The 19425-nt window shown below is 37.8% G+C and overlaps 1 protein-coding gene across 5 annotated transcripts in view; it reads right to left on the bottom strand.

Annotated features, from left to right (window-relative positions):
- Positions 1 to 19425, bottom strand: part of POLR3G (RNA polymerase III subunit G) — a 43571-nt gene that overhangs the window by 20540 nt on the left and 3606 nt on the right. For 4 of the 5 annotated variants that reach the window (XM_059063474.2, XM_067031318.1, XM_059063476.2 and 1 more), the window contains exons 2-4: positions 14835 to 14956; positions 12460 to 12589; positions 1564 to 1620 (exon numbers count right to left, since the gene is read on the bottom strand). In XM_059063474.2, coding sequence (XP_058919457.1) covers positions 1564 to 1620; positions 12460 to 12589; positions 14835 to 14951 — 304 coding nt within the window. In that variant the 5' untranslated portion in view covers positions 14952 to 14956. Of the gene's footprint in view, positions 1 to 1563; positions 1621 to 12459; positions 12590 to 14834; positions 14957 to 16757; positions 16819 to 19425 lie in introns of those variants that run through there. The other variant, XM_059063475.2, reaches the window with a different exon arrangement.

The raw sequence follows: 19425 nt of genomic DNA, 5'->3' as shown, positions 1-19425 counted from the left end.
ATGGACTTGGAGTCTGTCATACAGACTGAAGTAAGTCAGAAGGAGTAAAACAAATACCCTATGCTAACACATATAAATGGAATCTAAGGAAAAAAAAATGTCATGAAGAGCCTAGGGGTTGGACGGGAGTAAAACACAGACCTACTAGAGCATGGACTTGAGGATATGGGGAGGGGGAAGGGTAAGCTGTGACGAAGTGAGAGAGTGGCAGGGACATATATACACTACGAAACGTAGGGTGGATAGCTAGTGGGAAGCAGCCGCATGGCACAGGGAGATCAGCTCAGTGCTTTGTGAGCAGCTAGAGGGGTGGGATAGGGAGGTTGGGAGGGAGACGCAAGAGGGAAGATATATGCGAACACATGTATATGTATAACTGATTCACTTTGTTGTAAAGCAGAAACTCACACACCATTGTAAAGCAATTATACTCCAATGAAGATGTTAAAAAAAAAATAATTTTGCTGGCATTAAGTAAACAATTCCTTTAATTTGTCACTTCCTTTTCATTTTTAAGCTTGATCAGAAAAATGAAGCAACATAAAAATAGATAAAAATGCTGCCTACTAATAAAAGAAAAACTCATTGTCTTCTGCAGAAAACATTTATATCTCAAGCTATTTTAGCCGAACTAATAAATTTTGCTTTAAATGTTTCTTTTTATAAACAATCCACAGGTGATCATGAGAAAGTATTTAAGAGAATCATTTAGAGATGAATATTTATGAAGGAGAAGAAATGAGAGACCTAAGACAGTGTTTTCAGAGGGACACAACCTTATCAATAATTGGCACTGAAAAGAAAGCACTGTAAGTCAGGAACACAATAATGCTGTAAATGCAACTTATGCATTTACATACAGGCAGTTTCTATAACACACCAAGGACAGAGATGTCAAAGGAAAGTGAGTTAAAATGAGGAGACCTGGGTTCTAGTAGTATGATCCATGTCGTCCTGACAGGTCTCTTTATTTCTATGGCAACTGTTAATTTTCTATAAAATGAATGAACTGGATGAGTTCTCTGCAGCCCCCTTTCACCTTGTCTCTATCCAAGGCAATTTTGTGAATGTTGAAAAAAAAAAAAACTCTTAGGTATGGTTCTGTTGAAAAGGCATCTTAACAATCAAAAAGAGTCTGTGCCTGTTGGAAAGAAAGGAAGATACACAAACTTGGCTTAAAATATTCATAAAAATAGACTTGCTTTCTCCTCAGAAGCTATAAAATCACGCAGGTGCACAAAAGTGAGGACTACTGGTATTAGAGACTAAAACTGTGATTGTGGTAAAAGGAAGTGGAAATACCCAATGGTTCTGGTGAGCCCCAGTTTATTAAAAAAAAAACAAAGTATCCTAAGAATTTCCACAAAAACACTTCAACCCTTCCGTGTTATAATATAAAAATCTTTTCATCTTAGTTTTCAAAAGATATATGTTGCTAATTAATTATAGGAAAAGAGCAAGACTCTATTTTCCTATGGTGAAAATACAAAATTTGTCCTAAAAAATATGGGGTAGGGAGATAGCCTTTAAAGATTACTTTAACATTTTCAGTCTTACAATTACCTGGTATCCACTCTTCTTTGTACACCTTCATATATCTTTTACTATATCTTTCAATATCTAGAAAAAAGAAAAAACAAATTTTAAAATAATTGAAACTACCAGGTAACATCTTTTATTTCACATACAGGGAGTTCCTTACATTCCTCCACAATGTGTTCCTGGACACATACTGAACAGTTCAATGAATATTACATGTATAGGGAAGTGGCAAGAAGCACCTGGGTATGAATGGCTGGGGGTGAGCAGAGACCTAAACCCTGATTATGGTTCTTAGAATCAGACAATCTGACTCATCTCTAAGAATATTCACAAAAGCCCAAATGCAAGTCAGGAAGCCACTTACACATAAGGGCAGGGGGTCTACTTGGCATCTTCTATTTTCTTCTTGTGACACTGGCCTCCAGCTCCCAATCTCTAAACTTTGTATAACTGTAAGGTATTAAGTACTTAGTGAGGATGGAGGGCTGTTTGCTTACCTCCAGTAAGGTAAGCAAATGCTTAATACACACATTTACTTAGGTTTCTCAGTGAGCTACTTTTCACAATCAATTGGGGAGGAGAATGGGGAAAAGGGTAGGAGTAGGTAAGGTTGAACTTGATGGGGCATGAATGAGCAAGCTGCAAGCCTTCCATGTCACTGCTGAGAACTCTGCAGGGACCTTATGAGCTCACCAAAAACGGGACTGTGGCTGTGGCTCTTGTTCTGCTTTGCCCACTTTGCCACAAGAAATTCCCTCAATGAGGGCCCAAACCCTTTCCCAACGGCACAAGTTAGCAAGTGACACCATTATACAATAGCTGAAACCATGGTTCATCATAAAAACTGGTTTAGGAGTATAGTCATGAAAAGCAGAAGGTAATATAAAAGATGAAAATATAAAAATCAAGACCCAAGTAGACACTGACTTTTCTTCCATGTTAAAAAAAATCCTTCCACAGACTCATGGATACAGGGAACAAACTAGTGGTTACGAGTGGGGAGAGGGAGGTGGGTAGGGGCAATACAGGGGTAGGGGATTAAGAGGTACAAACTATTAGGTACAAAATAAGTTACAGGGATATATTGTACAACACAGGGAATATAGTAAATATTTTATAATAACTATAAATGAAGTGTAACCTTTAAAAACTGTGAATCACTATATTGTACACCTGTAACATATAATATTGTACACCAAATAATACTAAGACCATGGTGTTAAACAAAGATAACTAAAATAAAGAGTAGACCAGAAACTAAGAGACAAGGCTTTTCTAGATATTTAACTGACTTCAATCTTGCTCTCAGGTTTTTCATCTGTAAAGAGAAGGCAAATGAGAGATTCCCAGCATCTGCATTTTAAATTTTTCTCCAAACCAGATTCTATATTTTGAAAAAATTTAACCCTCAATTTACCAAGAAAAAATTATTACCATTTATTAATAATAATGGTTACTACCAATGAACCATTTTTATATTTTTAAGTTACTTTCAAATAATTTACAGAAGAATAAGAGATCTTGAAAACCAACTACTGGAATTCAATTTTAAAAAGCAAATGATATAAACAGACATTTCTCCAAAGAAGATATACATGGACAAAAAGCACATGCTAAGATGTTCAACATCATTAGTCATTAGGGAAGTTCCAATCAAAACTACAATGAGCTACCACTTTATACCCAGTTAGATGGCTAGAACTAAAAAGATAGTAGTAAGTGTTGACAAGGATGTGGAGAAATTGGAACCCTAATACATTGTTGGTAATGTAAATGGTGCAACCACTTTGGAAAACATTTTGGCAATTCCTCAAAATGTAAAATAAAGAGTTACCATATGACCTTAGATATATACACAATAAAAGTGACATATGTCCACCCAACAACATGTATACAAATGTTCACAGCAGCATTATTCATGGTAGCCCCAATGTGGAACTGACCCAAATGTCCATCAACTGATGAATGAACAAAATGTGGTATACACATATAATGGAATACAATTCAACCATAAAAAGGAATGAAACACTGATACATGGTTTACTATGTATAAACCCTGAAAACATTATGCTAAGTGAAAGTAATCAGTCACAAAAAAACACATGATTCCATTTATATGAAATGTCTAGAACAGACAAATAACTAGAGACAAAGCAGATTACTGGTTGCCATGGGCTGAGGGTGGGGGGACAATGGGGAGTGATACTAATGGGTATGGGGGAATCTCTTCAGGATGATGAACAAGTTCTAAAAATTAGACAGCACTGTTGGTAGCACAATTTTGTGAGTACACTCAAAGGCACTGAAATATTTTAAAAAGTAAATTTTAGATATGTGAATTTTATCTCAATAAAACTGTTATTTAAAAAGAAAGAAAATTAATTACTGGGAATTTTAATAACAAAGTATAGTAAACTCATTATATTCCACTATTTTCCTGGTTTTGAAGGTATATTCACCCAAAATGGGCTATATCCTTTGAATGCAGCTAACTGTGCATCAACTGTGCATCGTGAATTTGTCATGTACAAGCCTTAAATATAAGCATTTCATATATCCTGATTCCAGATTTCAAATACATCTTTAATAAATTTTAACTTATTATTTCTGTTTTTTCTCACACCTGCACCACCCAAGTGATTCTAGATTACAAATACATTTCTATTAATAGGTTTTAGCTTATTACTTCCAATTCTTCTTGTATTTGCACCATCAAAATGTAACACTTAAAAAAACCGTTATGGCTCACACTTTTGTTGAAGAGAGGATGGCCCAGCCATCTTCTTTGATCTATAATTGTAAAACATTTTCATTATTAAATTTATAATTACCAATTAATGTGATCAATCCAATAAATTGTTTCATTTCTACATAATCTGTTTCCTTTCAATCATCTTTGTCTTTGCCTTTGCCTTCAGCAGTTGTCTTGTTACAAACTATATGAAATAAAATTTGGTATATAAATACCATCAAAAAAGAAAAAATATATGGTCACGTCATTTTAGCAAACAGAATTTTCAAGGTTCCTATCATGAAATATTATGCAAAAGATTAACTGTATGAAAATACCATATGTCCTTTTCATTCTTAGAGATATACTGTTTACTCATTGATTCATGAGTTCATAGTAGAGAACAGTTAATGAAAAGTGATGAAATAATATCTATGATGATGAAACAGTAAAATATTTCAAGACGCAAGAAAAATAAGATCACTAAAGTTCCAAAATGTATTTTAGATTTATGAAAGGGTCCAATTGGCCAGTATGGTAATGCTAAGATAACAGGAATTTTTTTTCTTTTCTAAAGCAAATTCTCTTTGTTCTTTGGAAGATGTCTATGAAAAAGTAAGTAATGAATATCAATCATTACATAAAATAGTAGTAAGAACTGCTCAAAAAGAAACTAAAAAATTAAAATGGACCCTGACAGTACATTGAGAGTTTAATAAACCAAACAAACTCTATTTGTTCAATAACAGACCTTGTGGTCATAATGCAGGTAAATGTATGATTTCCATTAAGCTTTTGAAAATGGCTTACAGAACTATCACCACTGTCACTCCTGTTTCTAGCTCAGAGGACCCCCGTGGTTCAGGAACCTGAGCTGGGAACCACCGGACCAGAGTTTTATAGCGTCTGGCCTTACATTTAGGTCTTTAATCCATTTTGAGTTTATTTTTGTGTATGATGTTAGGGAATGTGCTAGTTTCATTCTTTTACATGTAGCTGTCCATGTTTCCCAGCACCACTTATTGAAGAGGCTGTCTTTTCTCCACTGTATATTCTTGGCTCCTTTATCAAAAATAAGGTGACTATAGTTGTGTGGGTTTATCTCTGGGCTTTCTATCCTGTTCCATTGATTGATATTTCTGTTTTTGTGCCAGTACCATACTGTCCTGATTTCTGTAGATTTGTAGTATAGTGTGAAGTCCGGGAGCCTGATTCCTCCAGCTCCATTTTTCTTTCTCAAGATTGCTTTGGCTATTCGGGAGTCTCCTGTGTTTCCATACAAATTGTAAAATTTTTTGTCCTAGTTCTGTGAAAAATGCCATTGGAAGTTTGATAGGGATTGCATTCAATCTGTAGATTGCTTTGGGTAGTATAGTCATTTTCATAATGTTGATTCTTCAATCCAAGAACATGGTATTTCTCTTGATCTGTTTGTATCATCTTTAGTTTCTTTCATCAGTGTCTTATAGTTTTCTGCACACAGGTCTTTTGTCTCCTTAGGTAGGTTTTTTGCTATGTATTTTATTCTTTTTGTTACAGTGGTAAATGGGGGTGTTTCCTTAATTCCTCTTTCAGATTTTTCATCATTAGTATATACAAACGCAAGAGATTTCTGTGCATTAAATTGTATCCTCTACCAAATTCATTGATTAGCTCTAGTAGTTTTCTGGTAGCATCTTTAGGATTCTCCATGTATATTATCATGTTGTCTGCAAACAGTGACAGCTTTACTTCTTCTTTTCCGATTTGGATTCCTTTTATTTCTTTTCCTTCTCTGATTGCTGTGGCTAAAACTTCCAAAACTATGTTGAATAACAGTGGTGAGAGTGGACAAACTTTGTCTTATTCCTGATCTTAGAGGAAATGGTTTTAGTTTTTCACCATTGAGAACGATGTTGGCTGTGGGTTTGTCATATATGGCCTTTATTATGTTGAGGTAAGTTCCCTCTATGCCTACTTTCTGCAGGGTTTTTATCATAAATGGGTGGTGAATTTTGTCAAAAGCTTTTTCTGCATCTATTGAAATGATCATATGGTTTTTCTCCTTCAATTGGTTAGTATGGTGTATCACATTGATTGATTTGCATATATTGAAAAATCCTTGCATTCCCGGAATAAATCCCACTTGATCATGGTGTATGATCCTTTCAATGTGTTTTGGATTCTGTTTGCTAGTATTTTGTTGACAATTTTTGCATCTATGTTCATCAGAGATACTGGCCTGTAGTTTTCCTTCTTTGTGACATCTTTGCCTGGTTTTGGTATCAGGGTGATGGTGGCCTCATACAATGAGTTTGGGAGTGTTCCTCCCTCTGCTATATTTTGTAAGCGTTTGAGAAGGATAGGTGTTAGCTCTTCTCTAAATATTTGATAGAATTCACCTGTGAAGCCATCTGGCCCTGGGCCTTTGTTTGTTGGAAGATTTATAATCAGTCTCAATTTCAGTGCTTGTGATTGCTGTTTATATTTTCTATTTCTTCCTGGTTCAGTCTCAGAGGTTGTGCTTTTCTAAGAATTTGTCTATTTCTTCCAAGTTGGCCATTTTATTTGCATATAGTTGCTTGCAGTAATCCATGATTCTTTGTATTTCTGCAGTGTCACTTTTCATTTCTATTATTTCTGATCAGATCTTTATGACTTCTTTCCTTCTAACTTTGGGGATTTTTGTTCTTCTTTCTCTAACGGCTTTAGGTGTAAGGTTAGGTTGTTCATTTGGGATTTTTCTTGTTTCTTGATGTAGGACTGTATTGCTATAAACTTCCCTCTTAGAACTGCTTTTGCTGCATCCCATAAGTTTTGGGTCATCGTGTTTTCTTGTCATTTGTTTCTAAGTATTTTTTGATTTCCTCTTTGAATTTTTCAGTGATCTCCTGGTTATTAAGTAGGGTATTGTTTAGCCTCCATGTGTATGTGTTTTTTACAGACTTTTTCCTGTAGTTGATATCTAATCTCACAGCATTGTGGTTGGAAAGATACTTGATATGATTTCAATTTTCTTAAATTTACAAGGCTTGATTTGTGACCCAAGATATGATCGATCCTGGAGAATGTTCCATGAGCACTTGAGAAGAAGGTGTATTCTGTTGTTTTTGGATGGAATGTGCTATAAATATCAATTAAGTCCATCTTGTTTAATGTGTCATTTAAAGCTGTGTTTCCTTATTTATTTTCATTTTGGATGATCTGTCCATTGGTGAAAGTGGGGTGTTAAAGTCCTCTGCTATGATTGTGTTACTGTCAATTTCCCCTTTTATGGCTGTTAGTATTTGCCTTTGCATTGAGGTGCTCCTATGTTGGGTGCGTAAATAGTTACAATTGTTATATCTTCTTCTTGGGTTGATCTCTGAATCATTATGTAGTGTCCTTCTTTGTCTCTTGTAATAGTCTTTATTTTAAAGTCTATTTTGTCTGATGAGAATTGCTTTTCCAGCTTTCTTCTGATTTCCATTTGCATGGGATATCTTTTTTTTTTTTTTTTTTTTTTTTTTTTGCGGTATGCGGGCCTCTCACTGTTGTGGCCTCTCCCGTTGCGGAGCACAGGCTCCGGACGCGCAGGCCTGGTGGCCATGGCTCACGGGCTTAGTTGCTCCGCGGCACGTGGGATCTTCCCGGACCGGGGCACGAACCCGTGTCTCCTGCATCGGCAGGCGGATTCTCAACCACTGCGCCACCAGGGAAGCCCATGGGATATCTTTTTTAAAAAATTTAATTAATTTATTTATTTATGGCCATGTTGGGTCTTCATTTCTGTGAGAGGGCTTTCTCTAGTTGTGGCAAGTGGGGGCCACTCTTCATCACGGAGCGCAGGCCTCCCACTATTGCGGCCTCTCTTGTTGCGGAGCACAGGCTCCAGACGCGCAGGCTCAGTATTTGTGCCTCACAGGCCCAGTTGCTCCACAGCATGTGGGATCGTCCCAGACCAGGGCTCGAACCCATGCCTCCTGCATTGGCAGGTGACATTTCTCAACCACTGCACCACCAGGGAAGCCCTAGAATAGCTTTTTCCATCCCCTCACTTTCAATCTGTATGTGTCCCTAGGTGTGAAGTGTGTCTCTTGTAGACAGCATATATATGGGTCTTGTTTTTGTAACCATTCAGCCAGTCTATGTCTTTTGGTTGGAGCATTTAATCCATTTATATTTAAGGTAGTTATTACCATTTTCTAAATTGTTTTGGGTTTGTTATTGTACGTCTTCTCTTTTGTATCCTGCCTAGAGAAGTTCCTTTAGCATTTGTTGTAAAGCTGGTTTGGTGGTGCTGAATTCTTTTAGCTTTTGCTTGTCTGCAAAGCTTTTAATTTCTCCGTTGAATCTGAATGAGATCCTTGCTGGGTAGAGTAATCTTGGTTGTAGGTTTTTCTCCTTCATCACTTTAAATATGTCCTGTCACTCCCTTCTGCCTTTCAGAGTTTCTTCTGAAAGATCAGCTGTTAACCTCATGGGGATTCCCTTGTATATTATTTATTGCTTTTCCCTTGCTGCTTTTAACATTTTTTCTTTGTATTTAATTTTTGATAGTTTGATTAATATGTGTCTTGGCATGTTTCTCCTTGGATTTATCCTGTATGGGACTCTGTGCTTCCTGGACTTAATTGACTATTTCCTTTCTCATATTAGGGACGTTTTCAACTGTAATCTCTTCAAATATTTTCTCAGTCCCTTTCTTTTTCTCTTCTTCTTCTGGGATCCTTATAATTTGAATGTTAGTACGTTTAATGTTGTCCCAGAGATCTCTGAGACTGTCCTTATTCTTTTCATTCTTTTTTCTTTATTCTGCTCTGTGGTAGTATTTCCACTATTCTATCTTCCAGGTTACTCATCTCTTCTTCTGCCTCAGTTATTCTGCTATTGACTCCTTCTAGAGAATTTTAAATTTCATTTATTGTGTTGGTCATCATTGCTTGTTTGCTCTCTAGTTCTTCTAGGTACTTGTTAAACGTTTCTTGTACTTTCTCCATTCTTTTTCCAAGATTTTGAATCATCTTTACTATCATTACTCTGAATTCTTTTTCAGGTGGACTGCCAATTTCCTCTTCATTTGTTTAGTCTGGTGGGTTTTTACCTTGCTCCTTCATCTGCTGTGTGTTTCTCTGTCTTCTCATTTTGTTTAACTTATTGTGTTTAGGATCCCCTTTTCACAGGCTGCAGGTTCTTAGCTCCCATTGTTTTTGGTGTCTGCCTCCAGTGGCGAAGGTTGGTTCAGTGGGTTGTGTAGGCTTCCCGGTGAGGGGACTGGTGCCTGTGTTCTGGTGGATGAGGCTGGATCTTGTCTTTCTGGTGGGCAGGACCACGTCCGGTGGTGTGTTTTGGGGTGTCTGTGACCTTATTATGATTTTAGGCAGCCTCTCTGCTAATAGGTGGGGTTGTGTTCCTGTCTTCCTAGTTGTTTGGCATAGGGTGTCCAGCACCATAGCTTGCTGTTCGTTGAGTGGAGCTGGGTCTTAGCATTGAGATGGAAATCTCTGGAAGAGCTTTCACTGTTTGATATTACCTGGAGCCGGGAGGTCTCTGGTGGACCAATGTCCTGAACTTGGCTCTCCCACCTCAGAGGCACAGGACTAACACCCAGCCGGAGCACCAAGACCCTGTCAGCCACAGGGCTCTGATACTAGTAGTGCCAGAAGGCTCTTAACAGCAGTCTCTATCACAGAATATCAGCTTACTGACATGCTCTGTGCCTTTGTAGGAGCCGCAAACCCCACCTGGCTGCATGCTCTTCCGGCTCTGCACCAACCCTCCTTCCTCCAGGTTCCTCTAGGCAGCCCCCTGGGCCTTGTGTGCCTTTTACATGCAGTAAATGGAGGCTCAGAGTGCAGGTCAGCCGAGGTCTTGCCCTGACCCAAAAAGCCTTTATTTTCAACCATAGTTTTTTCTAATAACTCATTATATCAGGAAAGAGAGGTAAACATGAATATATTCAAAGAGAATATACTTGTATCAATTTGGAAAATTCTATGCAAGAGGTTTCTTCTGGAACAGTAACAAAAGATTCCTTATATATTTAAATACTTTATTATGCAGTTATCAAAGGTAAAGAGCCTCTTGATCCAGGTATAAGCCAGCTACTCTCAGAAACCAGGAACAAAATTATGTTCCTGGTTTAAAAGACTGAAATAAATGTCTCCATGGTACGACATACTTTTAAATTAGACATGTACTTTAATAACAACCACATTTAGTTAAGTAAGTACATCCCATAATCTAGAGAAGAGACTGATTTTAAAAAGCCTAAAGTATATCCTATGCTATTCACTAAGAATGAATATTTATTAGTTCATTTAATTTTACTTTAAATTTTTAAAATGAGATTTAATTTCATTTTTAAATTCAAATAGATAAAAGCATGCAACATAATCATGAAAGTAAAAAAATTCAGTATTTGTGTGTGTGTGTGTGTGTGTGTGTGTGTGTGTGTGTGTGTGTGATACGCGGCCCTCTCACTGTTGTGGCTTCTCCCACCGCGGAGAACAGGCTCCGGACACGCAGGCCCAGCGGCCATGGCTCACGGGCCCAGCCGCTCCGCGGCACGTGGGATCCTCCCAGACCGGGACATGAACCCACATCCCCTGCATCAGCAGGCGGACCCTCAACCACTGCGCCACCAGGGAAGCCCAAAATTCAGTATTTTTGAGATAAAAATATCAAACCATTTATTACATAACTTCAAGAAGCTATGTTTTGAAAAATTAAATAAACTTGTCTAAAATGCTTCTTATAATTATAAGCACGTGTAATATTACTATCTAAGCCTTCCTTTTTGATTCTTATCCAATCTAAATCTTTTAGAATGAGGGAAAAGGCTATGCATTTTTAATACTAATGGAATGAAATGATACTAAATGAATTTCTCATGTTTTAATGATGTTGTTTTGAGAACTCAAGGATGATATTGATCTCTCTAATTTCAATATTCAGGGCCAGAAACAGAAAATCAGTATAGTTCTACTGTGCTAAATAACTACTCAGGAATGCGTTCTCTTCCTCTAAAACCACTTTGCACTTCCAGTCTGAGACTGTCAAGCCGTCTCCAACTGTAATTTCCCCTCTCTGTCCTTGGCATGAACAGTGAATACATATTTTATATTTTATATCTGATATATAAATGGTAAGCCAAAATATAGTCAAGGCTTTCAAAAATTTTAACCAAAATATTAAATAATCAGAGACCTGATTAAAGATTTACATATAAGGATAGTACTCATAGTATTATACATATGAGGAAAATAACTAGAAACAATCTTAAATCTTACAGCAGGGAACTAGTTACAATTAATAGTGTTATATCCACACAATGGAATACCACAGTCATCAAAAATCATATTTTCTAAGAATAGTAGAATATGTGGATAAAATAGATAACTAATAAGAACCTACTGTATAGCACAGGGAACTTTACTCAATACTCTGTAATGACCTATATAGGAATAGTATCTAAGAAAGAGTGGATATATGTATATGTATAACTGATTCACTTTGCTGTACACCTGAAACTAACACAACATTGCAAATCAACTATACTCTAATAAAAATTAACTAAGAAAGAATATGTGACAATGCTAATAATACGCTATTGAGTGGAAAAGGAAGATACAAAGTAATATGACTCCAATTTTATAAAAGGAATACACACACAGAAGAAAAATCTGGAATATATAACAAACTATTAATAGTAGTTCTCTAGACATAAGGAATACAGGTGATTTTTACTTTTTTAATATTTCTGTTTTTCATAAAATTCATTGAACATATAAAACTTCTATTTTTATTTTTATTTTTATTTTTTTGTGTGGTATGAGGGCCTCTCACTGTTGTGGCCTCGCCCATTGTGGAGCACAGGCTCCAGACGCACAGGCTCAGCGGCCATGGCTCACGGGCCCAGCCGCTCCGCGGTATGTGGGATCTTCCCAGACCGGGGCACAAACCTGTGTCCCCTGCATCAGCAGGCAGATTCTCAACCACTGCACTACCAGGGAAGCCCTAAAACTTCTATTTTGAAAGATAATTTAAAAAATAAAATATCAAAAAGTTTAAAATATATTTTCTGTTAAATCAACATAAATATGCTTTTTCAAGGTAGTTGATTGAAATTTCTGACTGAATCAAATCAATCAGCATTAAAGGTCATATATCTTATGCTGAAACACTATTTCATCTGTAGACAGTGAACCACAGAGTCCAATACGCACCTTGTTTTTCTTCATGCGTTTCTACAAAATAAGGCATTCTTTTCACTGTTTCTCTCAACTCCTGTTTCAGGGCCAGCACATAATCTTCACCCTCTCCTGTTTTCAGTGGCACTGGTTTATAATCTGTATCCTATTTAAATTAAGAGGCAATTTTAAAAAATAAATTAAATATTTTAATATCCTTTTTGTCTATATTCTGAAAAATGTCAGTTTTATTGAAAAACTACAATTTACAGGTATTAAGTTTTGCCATCAACTTAAAAGACTTTGAGCTTCTATAATCTATTAAACCTTTCACCCATCTCCTATTTTGCTCTTCTTTTAGAAGTAGAAAAGATACTTAGTTTTCCTACCTGCCCTCATCTTTCTACTGATCACACCAATAATCATTTTGCTATATAGTCTGTTGACGGTGATTGTATATTTTAACAATCAAGGCACCCAAATAAAAGCAGCCGCTTTAGTCTCCTATTAACCTCAGTCAGTGGTGGTGGTATTGGGAGCACCAGCATTAAAAAAAAAAGTAGTAGCAGCTACCATTTAACAATTGGTTACTACATACTACAGCCTGGATGTACTCAATATTTAAAATCCATGAACTCACCTAAAGTATCAATATCTCCCCTTTTCCAGTGAGGAAACTGAGAAATGAACAATCTGTATGCCCATATAGCACAAAAGTGGCAAAGCAGAAATTTGAATCTGTATCTCCAATTTTTAAAAATTACATGCACACCCACATATATGTATATATATTTATAATATATATATATATTCATTAAAATGTGGGCCCTCAGGGTATATAAAAAAGATATTTCTGGTTTCACAGGCTAAGTACAGGGTACATTTTAAAAATTTCACTCTGAATTTATTCATTCTACAACTATTTATTGAGTGCCTACTAAAAGTCACAAGGGGTTAGACAACAGGAGATGAACTAGTCAAACTTACTACCTACATGGAATTTACATTCTAGGGGAGAAAATAAGTAAACAAATGAGGTAATATTTAATTTCAGATAGTGATAAGTGAAATAGAAGGGCTGAAGCCAGGAAGAGGAAAGAGTGACTAACAGAGTATGTGGAGATTGGAGGTGGCTGGTCTGGACAGGGTAAGCACGCGTGATCTCTCGGGGAAGTCATCTTTGAGCAGAGACCTGGATAAAATTACGAAGCCATCCATGCAAAGAAATGGGGAAATCAATGGCTCCAGCCAGGGAAACAAGCAGAGGAAAATGCCTAAGGGAACAAGGAGATCAGCATGGCTAAGGAATGAGGACAGTGGTAGGAAAAGGGTCAGAGAGACATCAGTAAGGCCAGATCAGACAGAGCCTTTTAGCCAGTAATAAGGAATTTCATTTTTATTCCATGCAGGAAAAAACAGTATGTACTAATATTCCCAAGCTTTAGAAGTAACTCACACATGAAGAAGAGCTTGTTTTAAAAGAAATCAATGTAAAGTGACATTATGTCTATACCTGAGATATTAACCTTTGTTTTTAGGCTATAATGAATATCAGAAAGGCAAAATACCAAGAGCAAAAAGTAGACACTCCCCATGTGAGACATCTAGATCCCCAATACATTTATCCAGGATCCTCTACTTACATAAATCTTTCAACAAAGGATGTTTCCTTTTAAAAGAGGGAAAAGATTCCTGGAGGGAGTATCTGGTTATTTATGATTTTTTCATATTTTATACTACAGCACATGTGCATCTGGAAATGTAAGCTTACATTTTAAACTTAATATAAAGTGAAAACATTAGATTAAAAATTACACCAGTTAGGTCTGCAGCATACTCATTAAATTTAAAAGCAACGCTAAATGTAGTAGAAATGCTTATATTCTGAGAAAGAGTAACATAATTAAAATTGACTTTAATAAGGAAATAGCAAAAAAAAAAAGTTCAGTGGGTAAAAGGTCAAGTGGTATACTAGAGAGCAAAATTAAATTCTATAGATACAAGATGAGAAGAAAATCATTAGGTGAAGGTCTGGCACAATGGGAAGTGAGGACCACTGTAAAACCTGACTTTACTTTTAAAAATATTATTTTAATATTGGAATATATCAATAACAGCATTATAAGATGCAAGGATTGAAAAAGAAATTCTTTCCTGGTTCAAAAAATACTGAGTACATTCAGGAAAAGGTGTATATAGTTTTCTGTATTTGAAAGCAGTTTGAAAATTAGAAAAGTTTCAGAAAAGAACAGTGGAAATATTTAAATTAAAGGTAAGTGACACACTCTCTTTTACTTTCTTATAGTTAGGATATCGTAATGATATCATATATTCAAGTCTTATACAGAATTTAAATTTTCTCTGAAACATGAAAAAACACCCTGTGAGCATTTTGCTGTTAATGTACTTACAGGAAATAGTGGGGGTGGCTTCAATACTACATCAGGTAACTTTTCACCTCTGCTAAATCCAACTGCCTCAATATTAAAGGTGTAAGCAGCACGTCCTCTTCCTTTATTCCCAGCCATCAGAACTAGTTACATCAGAAAAAGTGGGCAAATTAAGACACTGTTAATGATTAAGATTCACTGGATCAAATGAAAAATGAAACGAACATTTTAAAACAAAATACACTCCACCCCTTAAATAGCACGGCCCATTTAAAACACTTCTGGAAGGCAAAACCTGTAAAAAAATAAATATGTAATAAACTGAATCCTGAACCCATCACATCTAGTCATGTTTGGCAAGTAAAGTGATGATGGGCTCAACTACCTCACCCAGATCCTGGGTGGAAGGCTGATCCTGGGGCTCCTTTGCGATGCTGCCCCAAGCGCTGTGCAGCCAGCTGATGCAATTCTCTCCACGGCTCTGTGGTTTGGCAACAAGATCTCAGATAGATATTATAAAATGTGGCCAAGGAAAGGTTGTGCTGATGAAGAGGGGACACTTTGCTTTTTTAATCAACTTGAAGACTATCAGCAGTCATGTATACTTTAAATTTTTAAATATTTTTTTATCCTAAAATTTGAGTGTTAGAATCCTTGAGATCCTTCAATGTCCTCCTTTTAGAAATGGGAATGGGCTCAGTAAAACTTTGAAGAGGTCTGTCCAAGCAAAAAAAATTTTTTAAGTTCAGAGAAAAACATCTCAAATAGTTAAGTTAAAGGTCAGATAAACCCGTACTCTTTAACTTTAGAGATAATAACAACGTCATTCTTAAGTCCTGTATTGAGTTTCGGAATTACACTATACAGTTGATGCTTGAACAACATGGGATTAGGGACAACGACCCGCCATGCAGTCAAAAATCCATGTATAATTTTATAGTCAGCCCTCCGAATCCGTGGTTCTGCATTCTCAAATTCAACCAACCTCAGACTGTGTAGTGTTAGTATTTATTGAAAAAAATATCCATAAATAAGTGGACCCATGTAATTCAAACTTGTGTCATTCAGAGTCAACTGTAATGCGAAAACAGGATTCCTACACTAGGGCTATTTCACTACAACTCTGCATTGGACTGTAGTGAAGATTATAATGCACATGCTTTAAATCTTTCCCCCAATGATGCTACTGAGTATCATTCAACTCTGTAAGACCAAGAAAGCAATAATATGCCCTCCATGCCACTGTAACAATTCCCTCCCTTTTTTCCCTAACCGTTTATGTGTTGAAAAAAACAAGGTCATTGCCCTTTGCAATGCTTCTCCAACTTTAAGGCATGTGCAGATTACCTAGGAATCTTGTTAAAAGGCAGAATCTGAACCAGCTGGCCCAGGGTGAGACCTGAGAATCTGCATTTCTAACAAGCTCTCTGAAGCTATCAATGCTACTGGTTTGCAGACCACACTTTGAGAGTAGGAAGCCTGTACAATTTCCCACATTCTGGATTTGCATGATTGATTACACAAGATGTGGTTAAACACATTCCTCTACTCTCTGTATTTTCTATAAACAGATGGAATAGAGAGGCTTACTCAAATTTGGGTTTGATTTTTTACAAGAATACTTAAAAAAGATGCTCTGTTTTTCCTACTGCATCACAGGACGCACATGAAGTCTTTCTCCGTGATGTTCTCTGGTCATTGGGTTTAGGTGCTGTCAGTCTGTTTCATCCAGTATAAAGTTCCCATCAGTTTTCACTTAATGATTTAAAAATTGCAGCCATTGATGATCATAGCCTAGATTCACGGTTCCATTATGGATTGTAATGTGGTGATACACAAATTTTATCATTCTTTCTTTACTAACTAGAATCCCACCAGTAATCAATTCCCCTCATCTACTATTTAGTTACTATGAAACACAATTCATACAGAAAAGATACTTACTTTAATTACCAAGCTCATTCCATTTGTCCACACTAAGAGAGGGAAAATATCCAAATGGCCTTGCTTCAATTGCGGAGTCACTAAAACATATGCTGAGCCTATAGAAAGCAGGTCTCCCAAGTACAAAAATTGCTGAGCATTCCAGGCACTGTAGTAGGACTCAGAGAGCACTGAACAAAACCAAGTCCCTGCCTTCAGGGCTTATATTTCAGTGGATGAAAGAACGCAAACAAGCATAAGGAAAACCCTTACGCTCACTCTAAGTAAAACCCACCCTACAAAAGAGAGTATATCAGCTGCCGTTGCTTGATGGAATATCCCTTGAGAAATATCAACTCTGCTGACTCTAACTTTCATATTTATCAAGAAACCTTCGGGTGTATAAACTGATTAACATTAGTGAATGTACTGCCCTTGGCAGAAAAATCAATCCTAACTATTGAAACACTCTTAATAGTTACATGGCATTCTGGCCACAAATCCATTTCTTTTTAGTTTGGTTATCATGAGTCAGTTCTCCTGTACCTGGGGAAGCTGCTAAATTCATTTTCTTCTCTTCCAGAGCTGAGAGGTAATCCCTGGACTCAGGTAACAGTCTCATGGAAAAAGTGGCTCACAAGTGTGGCCTAAGCTTCACTGTTTGAAATCCTTAAAGTTGATTTAACCATTACTGTGGTCCTTTTTCATCCAGCTAAACTTCTTGAAAGAAGAGTCTTTTTAACCAGCTTTTCCCATTTTCACATTATCCAAATCATCCTCTACTTCATGTGGGCCAATTTCATCCAACTAATATTGAGCATTCCAGGCACTGTGGTAGGACTCAGAGAGCACTGAACAAAACCAAGTCCCTGCCTTCAGGGCTTATATTTCAGTGGATGAAAGAACGCAAACAAGCATAAGTATGTAGCATAATATTATGTGCTCCTGTAGTGTTGAATTATGTCCCCCCACCCCCAAATGTGTTGAAGTCCTAACCCCCCCAGGTACCTGTGAATGTCACCTTCCTTATTTGGAAATAAACTCTTTGAAGATGTAATCCAATTAAGATGAGGACATACAAGATAAGGGTGAGCCCCCTCCTAATGACTGGTGTCTTCATAAGGGGGAAATCTGGACAGAGAGAGACACACACAGGGGAAACATCATGTGAAGATGCAGGCAGGGCTTCCCTGGTGGCGCAGTGGTCGAGAGTCCGCCTGCCGATGCAAGGGACACGGGTTCGTGCCCCAGTCTGGGAGGATCCCACATGCCGCGGAGCGGCTGGGCCCGTGAGCCATGGCCGCTGAGCCTGCGCATCCCGAGCCTGTGCTCCGCAGCGGGAGAGGCCACAATAGTGAGAGGCCCGCGTACCGAAAAAAAAAAAAAGATGCAGGCACAGACCTGAGTGCTGTAGCAGCAACTCAGGAACACCAAGGAGTGCCAGGAACCACAGAAGCTGGAAGAGAGGCACTGAACAGATTCTCCCTCAGAGCCTCCTGAAGGAACAAACTCCACTAATACCTTGATTTCAGACTTCTGGCCTCTAAAACTGTGAGAGAACAAATTTCTGTTGTTTTAAGCCACCCAATTTGTGGTAATATGTTATGGCAGCCCTAGGAAATCATTATAGCTCTGAAGAAAAATAAATCATGGTGAAGGGGTAAAGAATAATAAATGGGTATGGTACTGACTTTTTCACACAAGGCAAGTCTTTCTGTGGAGGATAAATCAGAGCAGTGTGCTGGAGAGGGGCTGTGAGCTTCAAGATGAAGGAATGAGGTGAAGATGGCTACGGACAGAAGAAAGAACAGGGGCAAAGGAGGAAGCCACAAGCTGGGAGTGTCTGAGGAACATGAAGCTCATGCAGTTGGTGAGGAACAAGGAGAGTCTGGTTAAGACCAGATCTTGTGGAGCCCCGAGTGAGCTATGGTAAAGGGTTTGGCTTTTATCTTACTTGTGATGGGAACTCTACTCAGGCAGATGCTGAAATGCAAAGGTCCCTAATGGTCCTCAATGGCAAAATCCACAGGCCTTTTCCCCTTGTTCATGCTCTTCGACTTCCAAAGCATACCACTCATTATTGTCTCCATCCTTATGAAACTGTCTCTTCTCTAGGTTTTAATAAAATCCCAGGGACTTCCCCGGTGGCGTAGTGGTTAAGAATCCACCTGCCAATGCATGGGACACGGGTTTGAGCCCTGGTCCGGCAAGATCCCACATGCCATGGAGCAACTAAGCCCGTGAGACACAATTACTGAGCCTGCGCTCCAGAGCCCGCGAGCCACAACTACTGAGCCTGCGTGCCACAACTACTGAAGCCCATGCGCCTAGAGCCCGTGCTCTGCAATGAGAAGCCACTGCAATGAGAAGCCTGAACACTGCAATGAAGAGTAGCCCCCACTCACCGCAACTAGAGAAAGCCCACGCAGCAAAGAAGACGCAACATAGCCAAAAATAAATATAATTAATTAATTTAAAAAAAACCAAACAACTCCTTATTACAAGTACTGGGGGCCCTTTTAAGATGGTTGCACTGACCCTCCTGACTCACTTGCCTATAATCACGCACGTCTTGACTAGCATTCTCTTCACTGGAACCCTCTTCCTCCTTGCCTGGCTGCATCCCTTTTTACCTTAAGATCCAGTTTAAGTCCCTCAACATCCACAACTGTCATTTCATCCCAGCTTG

Source organism: Kogia breviceps, chromosome 4, assembly GCF_026419965.1.
Source record: "Kogia breviceps isolate mKogBre1 chromosome 4, mKogBre1 haplotype 1, whole genome shotgun sequence".
NCBI lineage: Eukaryota > Metazoa > Chordata > Mammalia > Artiodactyla > Physeteridae > Kogia > Kogia breviceps.
Note: the sequence above shows the minus strand (reverse complement) of the source record. Positions and strands in the feature narration are given on the sequence as shown.